Source organism: Camellia sinensis, chromosome 3, assembly GCF_055761805.1.
Source record: "Camellia sinensis isolate YWXY chromosome 3, ASM5576180v1, whole genome shotgun sequence".
Lineage (NCBI taxonomy): Eukaryota > Viridiplantae > Streptophyta > Magnoliopsida > Ericales > Theaceae > Camellia > Camellia sinensis.
Genome location: NC_138963.1, coordinates 81,090,653 through 81,102,518, shown reverse-complemented (window position 1 = coordinate 81,102,518; position 11,866 = coordinate 81,090,653). Strand labels below are relative to the sequence as shown.

Below are 11,866 nucleotides of genomic sequence, written 5' to 3'. Positions count from 1 at the left end.
TTTTCCACTCCATCATTACAAATTTGAAAATCTTTCACTTGAACCTTTTGAACCTTTTAGCTTTTTGAACCTTTATAGCCGTTGTACTTCTATCATTACTAATTTGAATATCTTCTACTTGAACCTTTTGAACTTTTTGGCCTGCTGCTGTGCTAGGCTATTTGAACCTGTGCTTTGGGCTATTTGAACTCCTGATTTAATCAAATATTAAATACATTCTAACAACATTTAGGATAAAGGTTTAGGTGAGAAATAATGGGACAAAATAAATTTTAATTCTATTTTTGTCTTTCAAATAAATCATCAAAATAAATTTTGATTCTATTTTTTCCTTTCAAATAAATCATCAAAATAAATTTTGATTAAAATATAATTAAATAAATCATCAAAATGAATTTTGGATTCTATTTTTCTCTTTTAAATAAATTAAAACATAATTAAATAAATCATCAAAATAAATAAGTCTAACAATTTGCACTCGCCAAATTGCATGAGTTGAAGATTCAGCTCCAAGAACTTTTAGATAAGGGTTTCATTTGTCCTAGTACATCACCTTGCCGAGTATCGGCTCTCTTTGCAAACAAAAGGGATGGGTCATTACGGTTATGTATTGATTACCACAAGTTGAATCGGATTACCATTAAGAACAAATATCCTCTACCCAGAATAGATGATTTATTCGACCAACATAGAAGGTCTCGCTACTTCTCGAAGATAGATTTGAGGTCGGGGTACCATCAGTTGAGAATCCGAGAGGAGGACATCCGGAAAACGGCCTTTCGTATACGTTACGGCCACTATGAATTTCTTTTAATGCTTTTTGGTTTGACCAATGCACCTGCTTCCTTTATGGATTTGATGAACCGAATTTTTTGAGAATTCTTAGATCGCTTCGCGGTCGTCTTTATGGACGACATCTTGATTTATTCCGCCTTCGAGGAGGAACACGAGACTCACTTGCTGTTAGTCCTTGATTTGCTTAGGGAGCACAAATTGTATGCCAAATCTGGGAAATACAAGTTTTGGTTGACCGAGGTGAAGTTTTTGGGTCATGTGGTGTCAAGAAAAGGAGTAACTGTAGACTCTTCTAAGATAGATGCCGTGCAGGATTGGGAACAACCTAAAAATATTTTTGAGATGCGGAGTTTCTTGGGATTAGCTAGGTATTATCGACGTTTTGTAAGGGACTTCTCTAGACTAGCCACACCTTGGACTAGGTTGACAAGGAAATGTATCAAATTTGAGTGGAATGAAGCTTGTGAAAAGTCATTCCAAGAACTTAAGACTAGATTGACTATCGCACCGATCTTGATAATTCCGGAAAGAGGTTTAGGCTACACCATCTATTGTGATGCATCCCAAGATGGGCTTGGTTGTGTCTTGATGCAAGAGGGAAAGGTTGTGGCCTACGGTTCACGACAATTGAAAACTCATAAGAAAAACTACCCCACTCATGATTTAAAATTAGCGGCGATAATTTTTGTCTTGAAAATTCGAAGACATTATTTGTATGGTGAGAAGTTTGAGGTTTTCTCCGATCATAAGAGCCTAAAGTATTTGTTTTCCCAAAAAGACTTAAATATACGCCAACAAAGGTGGATGGAATTTATGGAGGATTATGATTTTGAATTACACTACCATCCGAGAAAAGCTAATGTAGTGGACGATACCTTAAGTCAAAAATTTGTGAGCAGTTTGGCTAGTGTGTCCATTCGAGAATGGGATATGCTAGGCGATATCGACAAGTTTGATTTGCAATTGGGTGAATCCAGCGAGAGTGCTACCTTGTTTACTTTAAGTGCTCAACCTACCTTGATTAGAAAGGTCATAGAGGCACAATAGGGGGACCGCAAGGTAGAGTCAATCCGTGATAGAATTTCCAATATGAAGGAAGAAAAGGGTTTGAACATCCACTCGGATCTGAGTGTACGTCATCTAGACCATTGTTTGTACCAGAATCTTGTAGAGAAGAAGTACTTCGAGAATTCCATCACTCAAGCCTTGCGGTACATCCGGGAGGCACCGAAATGTATTATGATCTTAGTCGCCAGTTTTGATAGAGGGGTATGAAGCGGGATATCACTTTATTTGTATCAAGGTGCCTTACTTGTCAACAAGTGAAGACCGAATACCAAAGACCAGCGGGTTTGCTACAACCCTTACCGATAGCCGAGTGGAAATGGGAGCATATTACCATGGATTTTGTAGTTGGGCTCCCTAGAACACAGCGAGGCAATAATGCCATTTGGGTGATTGTGAATAGGTTGATTAAATCTACGCACTTCATTCTGATGTGCACCGGCGACTCAGTCAAGCATTTGGCAGAGTTGTACGTTAAAGAGATAGTTAGACTTCATGGAGTCCCTGTAACCATTGTATCAGATAGAGATCCTCGTTTTACAGTCCAATTGTGGCAAAGTCTTGAAGAGGTGTTGGGAACTAAGCTGACCTTTAGTACCGTTTACCACCCTCAAACCGATGGGCAGTTAGAGCGTACCATTCAGATTTTGGAGGACATGCTTAGAGCTTGCGTCTTTGATTTCAAAGGATCTTGGGAGAGACACTTACCATTGATCGAGTTTGCCTATAACAATAGTTATCAAGCTAGCATTGAGATGACACAATTTAAGGCCTTGTATGGCCAACGTTGTAGGTCACCGGTTTGTTAGGCCGAGGTAGGTGATGCATCGTTGTTGGGTTCGGAAATTATTAGAGAGACAATCGAGAAAGTTGCTCTCATTCGGAAGAGGTTAGCTACGGCTCAAAGCTGACAGAAGATTTGGAAGCAACTGGCTCAAAGCTATGGGTTCACAGCGTATTCCATGTATCTAGGCGTAGGAAGTACGAACCCGACCCTTCTCATATGCTTGATTGGGTTGATTTGGAAGTAGATGAGGATGCATTTTACGAAGAGCGACTGGTTCAAATATTAGATACCCAAGAGCAAGTGTTGAAGGGGAAGACTATATCGTTGGTAAAGGTGTTGTGGAGACACCATGGGGTTAAGGAAGCAACTTGGGAACGAGAGGCAGAGGTCTGCTCCAAGTATCCGGATTTGTTTGAAAATGCTTAGTTGTTTTAATTTGTAATATACCCTAGTGTTTAAAGGAAATGTATTAAGATTGTTAATCACGTGTTGTTATGTGTGTTATTATTTTAAGCATGTGGTTATTATGGATTGTCATTATTGTTGTTGGAAAGTTTCATGCTTGCGCTTATCACTAACTGTTGTTGTTAATAAGGTGACTAAGACACTTGGGAAAACCATAATGTTAATGAGAATTGATATTGTGAGTTCAAATTTTATGTAGCGTGGTTTGATCACTAGAAATCCTTGCGTGTTTGAGAAGTTGTTTAAATTTCAGAGATGAAATTTCCTATGGTGGGGAGGTTGTGATGACCGAGTACGTAAACCGCCTCATCCCCTTTGAGTTATGTTGGGTTTACTCTTGTTAGAGTGTCGGGTTTTAAATGTGAAGTCGTGTCAACTGTTTGGGCTTGTTGTTCTTGAAAACTTTTCTCAAAATTCTAGTTCTTATTTATTTCGATGTTGAGTTCACTTGGATCGGGAGGCACAAGGTTGGATCCGGGGTGTCACAGGTTGAGTGGGTGAACTTTTCTAACTAGGAACAGGGCCGCACATGCGGGAGGCTTGGGCTGCACATGTGGAAAAGAGGCCGCATGTGCGGGAGGAGAGGCCGTACGTGTAACGAGGTAAGGAAATTCTGGGTTGGCTATTGCATTATATGCAGATGTGGAAGGGGGTGCGGGGAGTGTACCGCACGTGCGGGGGTGAGAGCCGCAAGTGTAGAGTGGGTTTCCACACGTGCGGGAATAGGTAACGCACGTGTGAGATAAAGCTGAGTACAAAAATCTGCTTTTTCTTTCTTCTTGGGCTGAGTGTATATCACTTCTATACATTTCTCTCTCACTCTAAAATCATCTTTTGCTCCCCTTTCTCTCTAAAAACCTCCATCAAACACCATGAACTCTTGATTTCTTCCAATCCATTGGAGTTTTGACCCAACATCCTTCAATAATTTTGGAGAGATAAGCAAGGGTTTCGTTGTGTGCGGTGGAGATCGGGTTTCGACACCATTGGATTTGGGGCTTTCATATCTTTTTCCTTCAAAAAAACTTGAGGTAGGGACTTTCTTTGAGTTATATATACATTTTTACAAAGTATGTTGTTATTGGGACCCTTTCATGTGATGATTAAATTTGGGTTCGACTATGTGTTGTGAATAATCCTAAAAAAATGGGTTTCCATAATGTTTATTAAAAAAAAAAGCCTTGAGATTTTGGGTTATTTTGTTGTAGAGGAGTACTACATTGAAACTATTTCTTTCAAATGAAGAGAAGACCTAGAACACGAAAACCCTAGAAATTTGGAAATGTTTTTAAGAAAATATGATGATGTTATGAAATTGCCTCTTGACAAATATTAGGACAATGTTGAATGAAAAAAATTTCATGGAATATGAGGAAATGTTGGTTTTGAAGTTGTTGTTCAAAAATAGGAATAGAGTCATGAAATGACTGAATTGTTGAGGATGCATGGGAATGTGGGAGTGTTGCTACTATTGGTTTAATATAAATTAAAGTATGTTTATGTTGTGAAATTGCATTGGAAAAGGAAGTGAGAATTGTGATCACAATGGAAATATTGTGTAGAAGAATTAAAAATGGAAGAACGTTACATGGCATTGATAATTGTTACATTAGCATATCCATTCATTTGGCTGTTACAAATTTTGAATTGAGATTTGGAAACTTTTGCATTGAGAAAAGAAGGTTTGTGAAATAAGATTTCATTGAATTGCTTGGGTTAAATACGTTGGTAAGTCCAGATAGAGGGTGTAAATAAATTGATTAAGTTGGCCTGAGTGTCTAGGGTAAAAGATCGAAAACACGCGCGGAGGAGGTACCACGTGCCTTCCGGTTAGCTATCGGTAAAGTGGGATTTTGGTAGTGCTAGTCATGCCTACTTACAGACACCAACTTAAGGATTACCTGAATTGTATTTACCGCCCAGTGAACTTGATGTAAAATTATTGAATTGTTAAAATTTCAATGTCTCATTGTGCATGAAGGTTTTAAAAGATAAAGATACGACTTTTTTAAAGGCATAGCATGGCATGTGCATTTCATTTCATGAGACTTGCACAAAATGTATACACTTTGTTAAGAATTTTCTATTGGATTTTATGCTCACTCTATGGGATTTTGGTGCTGGAAAAAATGTGGTGATTCCACCAAACTAAGTATGTGGATATATGTGTTGAGTGCACAAGGCTCTTCATTGTGATTGTAATTTTTGCAAGCAAATGGCTATACTTGTATGGGTTCGAGCAACCATTTTGTATAACCGGGCTTAAGTCTTGGACTTTGTAGCCTCTTGAGGGCGTTTATTTATTTTGACTAGATGTTTTACATGTTATAAATTCATATACTGAAGTCATTGAATGTATATCTGCATGTGGAACTCTTTTGTAAGAACTTTATGATCATGTATTCAAATGTTTGAGAATTACTTCTGTTATCATAAAGAGCGGTGGTTGATCTACTTCAATTATGTATTTTTCTTGAGGCGTTACAGATTTGGTAATAAATAAATTTATATATTTCTCTTTGTCCATATAGAGTGGTGATTCATCCCACTAATTTTTGGACCACTAATAGCTCTAATGAGCTTAAAAAAAAAAAAAAAAACAAAAACAAACTCAAGCCAAAACATCACATCACTTTGGTGGGGACCACTGTGCCACATCATTAGTAATGCTCTAGAACTCCCAATTTAGTGCTCTAAAACATTATTCTTATAACAAATAGACGGTCTATTATTGAAAATATGTATGTCATATTTAAAATGATCTTATAGTATGACAATTGATATTAGATCGACTTTATTTTTTACATAAATAATTTTCTTAGTAGTTATATGAAATTAACACTTTAAATCACCAAAATAAGTTCAACTTTAGTCCCATATGGGTCAACTTCATGTTGAATTTGTTTTCCTCCATAGCTCATGTGGAATTGGATTATCAAAACTGTAGACCTCACACGAAATATATTTATTTGGATAAATGACCCTCTAGTGAGGAGGTCCTAGCAATTTCCTTTTTGTCTCTGTCCGCAAACATGTAATTGAGTCGTGAATAGAATTGCGCGATATGCTCTTTCTATTGATGAGATACAAGTTTGGGACGATTGTTTTCTCAACTTGGTGTATGCTTATTGGTTCTTTAAGACTTTTCTTTAGTTTCTCAATAAGACTTTGAAAAAACTTACAAAAACAATCATAAAGTATGACCGTAGGATAGATTTCAGATAGACTTTATTACGACTTGAAATAATACCTCAAGTCGATGAGTAGTCATTCATTTTTTCCCTCCAATTAAGAAAAGTTTAAAAGATAATGATTTCTTTTTTATTAAGTAAAATGACATTATAGTCATGATTTGTTAATTTAAAATTTTATGATGTATTATAATCTTATGAAATGAATTGAATAAAAATATTCATTTCATATACAAATTGAGAAGGATGGAAATCTCAAAATTTTGGAACACAAAAAATGTACTGTTATTTATTTTTTAGAATAAATTAAATAAAGAAACGAAGACTTGACAGAGTGTATGTGGGCTATTATCGGAAGAATAAGTTTATAGACACAAAATTAACAACAAAATAGACCACATAAAATATAAGTAGCACAATTTAATACAATATTTAGAAATTTAGGAGAGAAGAAAAGAAAAGAAATGATTACATAACTAATGATGTGGCACAGTGGTCCCCACCAAAGTGATGTGATGTTTTGGCTTGAGTTTGTTTTTTTTTTTTTTTTTTTTTAAGCTCATTAGAGCTATTAGTGGTTCAAAAATTAGTGGGATGAATCACCACTCTTGTTATAATATATAGTGGCCTTATTTGGCAAAGGCTTTTTTTTTAAAAAAAACCTTTTTGGAATAAAATTCACAAAAAGACATAGGCTAAAATAATTAATAAGATAAAATGTCACATCAAATTCATAATCATTTTATTTTTTCTCTTACAAATATTATATCTAATTATAAAAAAAAAATCCAATCATCTTTCCAAACACAAATATTTTAATATATTAAGATAGCAAAAAATTAAAATAACTTACTAAAATAACTAATTTCCTAAACGAGGCCAGTATAATTTAATCATGTGATTACTTATGTCTAACAATTCAATTTTATACATGCATGTACTTCTTAAGTTCCTAACTTATCATATGAGATGATCGTTTCATATCATTAAGATTGGTACAAATTAATTTTATAATACACTAATTTTATTTTAATAAATTTAAACTCGGAAAGTAAGAAGTATTTTTTTTTTTATCTCTGTCCCCGTAAAGCAGGATATCATGGAAGGCAGTAAGTTGCTTTCATTTCCAGTATTTAGACATCGTTTGGTAACATGTCGGCTTAGTCAAAAAGTAAAAAAGTTATTAAAAAAGTCAAAAAGTCAATAATTCATACTAAAAAGTCAAAAATTTTTTTTTTCTCTACTTTTTGCACATCTTTTTGTAAAAATCTAAAAAATCATCACAAACATACTAATTTTTTTTAACTCATATTTTAATTAAATAACTAAAAAATTACTAAATTAATCTGTTCCCAAATGAGGCTTTAATAGTAAGAAGATGAAGCAGATTAAATGAATAAGAAACTACTATATAGTACGACCCGTCAATATGGATTTAAAAGTGAGTAACCCCACTATTAGAGTAGGTAAAGCTATCAAGTAACGACCATTTTGATGTTGGCATTTTTAGATAGATATGTTGATATCAAGATTAACACTTTTGTTTTTTTCCTACCAAATCCTTTTAATATAAGAATAATGATAGGGATTATAAAAAATATATTATGAAATGTATCATGAAAAATTTTTATCTTTTAATTAAGTCACGTTTGGCATGTCTTGAAAAAAGACAAAAAGTCAAAAAGTCACTATCTTATTTAAGTCACATCATTTTATTTAAGTCACATCACCTCTCTTACATATCACTTCAAACCCAACCCAAACTCAATTCATATTTCATAAAAAGTCAAAAAGTGCACTTATATCAACCCAAACAATCCCTTAATATGTGGTGTTTTATTGTATGAATAATACAAAGATTGAGAATCTTTCAGGATAATTTTCATAATATTTTTTTTATAATCCATGGCATTACTCTTAATATAAATTGAAACAGGAGTTGAACACCTCTCCAATTGGTTATCCAATCAAATTGGAGAGTTGTTGAATTTGATTGGCTCATCCTGACCTGAGATCCCTTTCAAATAAAAAATATTTATGTAAAAAATTAAATTAATCAGATAATATTAATCATGATGATCGAATTATATTGATCTTAAAAAATATATAGATATTTAGTTTTTAAAATTATATTTACTGTCATTTTATAAAACAAATGTAATCTAGTGATATACTTACTAATATCAATCAATTTTATTTTTTACATATATTATCTTCTTAACAAGTCTTACAAAATAAACATTTCGAATCACTCGAGTTAGACCCTACCCACTTAACTTTCAACACACCATTAAATTTTGTTAATGAAACTATAAATTGACCTAAATACTCTTATTTTAATCCTCTCTTCTAACCTAAATCTCCACTTTACCCTAATTGTTATAGCTTTGATTTATGTCAAATGAGAGTGCCAGCCAAAGTAGATATTGTAGGCCATGAATAGATAAGGTTTTTTAGCAACTGGGTTCAGGTTCGTGACCTTTTCATAGCTTGTCTCCTAAAGATAAAGAAAGATTTCATACAAAATGCAGATCACAAGTGAGCATCAGAAGTTCATTCACATCAATCAGCAGTTGTTTCCCAGCCTCAAGGTTTGAGTAGGTTTTTTGTTTGCAAACTATCATCATGGCTGCAAAATTGAAAGAGAAAACAGATAAGATCAAGGCCAAGTTAAGAAGGCGAGTCAGATTATGATCCGAAACCAAAAAAGCTCTCTTGGGTGGACTGAATATATTTCGCTTAGAATCATCCACCAAACACATTTCCTTTACTTTCAAATGTGACTTCAGATTACACAGATGATCAACTATTTCAGCCTAAAAAGCTCAGTAGTAAAAGGCACACATTCCAGAAACTGAGATCAGATATCAAAACAGCCAATAAGGCAGCACATTCATGCTATTCGACTTATAACTCCACATTCGAGCAGAAAAGAAAAAACTGATAATTCCACGGTTACACCTATTAGCATAATTTGGATTCCTTGTAACCAGTTTAATTTCTCTACGAAAATCTAAGGGATTTGAAATGGTCCTTCGATTGAGCAGAATGCTAAATCTGGATTCACGCAGATGCACCAAATGGTTGGGACAAGACGTCATTGAGTTGAGCATACAAAAACACGCGCTTTAAGCCAATTGAGTTGATAAAACCCAAAAATAGCTTTAGTCCAACTCATTTAACTGCCAATTTTTCTACCAAAAATATTTTCATAGATATATCAGCATTCAAATTTTCAGTACACAACTTGTTCGATAAGGTTTCAAAATTTACATCCCTCTGAAAATGTCCCCCTTTTTTTTTCCTCTCTTTCTTTCTTTGTTCATGTTTTCCCCACCAATCAACCATAACTTCATAGCATACCACAGAATTCAAACTGAAGGCATAAGAAGTGAGTAGCTGTAGAGAAAATAATAATAAAAGCCCATTTTATTTCTTATTCTTCTATCATAGAAGTATGTATATCTTTTCAACATTATTCTTATACTACAAAAAGAGGCTTGATCCAATAACCATATTTATGTTTATATTCTTAATGAATTCAACATACAAAACAATCCTTGGAAGACTTATCGCCTGAAACCACTTCAATCCGATGCTCCTGCCCTGTTTCTATCCTCTGTATAAAAGACACCAATGACTTCCATATCTTCTTCTCCTCTCAGTTCAATTTATCGCCACTGTCATATTCACAGGAGCTGGCAATGGATAAATTGAAGACTCTGCACTATACAAAAACCGCAAGCAAGCACACCGAATTTGAAGCATAGGACCTCCTACATACCAGACTCGCCGAAGGCATATATACATACAGCGAATGGAAAACCCATGTCATGATTGAGCTATTGCGCCATTTGAATCATCTTGATCTTCCCAATTTACGAAACAGCTCTCACTAAATCACTCTGATCAACTAGATATCGAAGCTTGCCAAATTGACTCTGTAAGTGTGCAACAAACAACATTATTAGTTTCATAAGTTACATACTTCATTGAACATGTAGCATATATGAATGCACACAGATAATAGATATCAAACCGAATAGGACGTAAATTCTTGAAGTTAGCAAGACAAAAAATTTAAAGAATGATTGATTTCATTCTCTGAAATTATGACAATGCTAAATCCCAAACTTAGAACTTTTTTATCAAATTGATCACAAATTATCTCAATACATAGAATTTGCATTATGATAAGTCAAACCCATGTCAAATTAAAGCATATACATGTAGATAAACTGATGCACATGAACATATAATCAAAGTTCACATCATTAGTCCAAAAACAAAAGCAAGCTGTACCCAATTATCTACAATCTGAAAATAGTGAATTGGGATATAAAAGAGAAGAGAAGGACCTTAGACACAGTTTTGGCAATGAACTTTTTATCTAGAATATCAGGGGGTGGAACAGCCATACAATCTCTTGGTGTTTCAAACAAAGAAAGAGAGAATTGCTTATAAACAACACCAACATCAAAGTAAATCAACCCAGAGCTAGGAACATCGACCCGAATTTCCTTAACAGGGAACCAAAGAAACAAATCCTGAGCAGAAATACCAGAAAGTCCAGCGATCTGACCATAAGACAGAGTGCCCGAAACGTTTCGATCGTAGTGCAATTCGTTCTCGAACTTGGCATTGCATTCTTGATCCAAGTGGACCTGGAATTTGCCAGTGTCGTCGAATTCAAAGTCCTCGACGCCCTTTGGGAGCAAACCCATGGGCAGTCCATGGGATCGAAGGACTTCGTATATGGACAATGCTTCGGAGGCCGAAACAGAGAGATGGGTCTGAAACAAAAGAGCAAAGAAAATCAAGAATTGGGGAAGAGGAAGCATTGTTCTGTTTGGGTTGTGTTTTTTGTGTTATAGCATAGGACACCCTTGTTGAGGTGAGGAATTCTAGACAGAATTTTTGTGTTTTAGAGAGAGAAAGTTAAGGGTTTAAGAGGGTTGATGAGAGAGAACATGATGGAGAGAGAGAGAGAGAGAGAGAGAGAGAGAGACAATATGCCAGCAAGAATACAGAGGGGATTAAGAGAAGGAGAATGATCAATTATTGGATTTGGACTGGGTCCTAGGGATATTCTACAACCGGGTTTAGTTTGCAAAACATTTCAAACGAATAAATGATGAGTACGTGTACAAGTGAGGGGCATAATTGTAATTTTATCTGGAGTGGTTGGAGCATTTGTTATGTTTAGTTTATGTCTGAACATTTGTGGTATAGGATACGGCAGAAATATCTTTTGACACGTGTTGGACATTGGATGGTGACTTGTTCACACGAGGAAATTGTTAAAAAAAGAAATGGTGATACTACTGCGCGCGTGACTGGCCGTGGGGATCACAACTTGACGAGCTGAAGATGACAACTTGTTTCAATTTTGGATAAATAATAGCAACCCCCCTTAAGTTTTCAAAATTACAGTCAATGTCACAATTTTAATGTAATTCTAATGATTACCCTCATATTTAAAATTCGTATATAACATTTAAGTTCAGCCTATTAATTAACGGAAAATGTTTGGGATTCCCTTTGAAGATGATCCCTACACCTT

General features: G+C 34.9%; 1 protein-coding gene across 1 annotated transcript; it reads right to left on the bottom strand.

Annotated features, from left to right (window-relative positions):
* Positions 1–9,714: 9,714 nt before the first annotated feature.
* LOC114276769 (uncharacterized protein At5g01610) lies at positions 9,715–11,407 on the bottom strand. Its single transcript, XM_028218586.2, has 2 exons — positions 10,662–11,407; positions 9,715–10,244 (listed from the first exon to the last, which is right to left on the bottom strand). The coding sequence occupies exons 1-2, from the start codon at positions 11,142–11,144 to the stop codon at positions 10,182–10,184; spliced, it is 546 nt and encodes a 181-aa protein (XP_028074387.1). The 5' UTR covers positions 11,145–11,407; the 3' UTR covers positions 9,715–10,181.
* Positions 11,408–11,866: the final 459 nt, after the last annotated feature.

Excerpts from the sequence above, each read along its gene's own strand:
- LOC114276769 (XM_028218586.2), bottom strand. The coding sequence starts at position 11,144 with ATGCTTCCTCTTCCCCAATTCTTGATTTTCTTTGCTCTTTTGTTTCAG. Across the intron at positions 10,245-10,661 it reads TTGCCAAAACTGTGTCTAAG|AGTCAATTTGGCAAGCTTCG; the intron begins GTCCTTCTCTTC and ends GCACACTTACAG.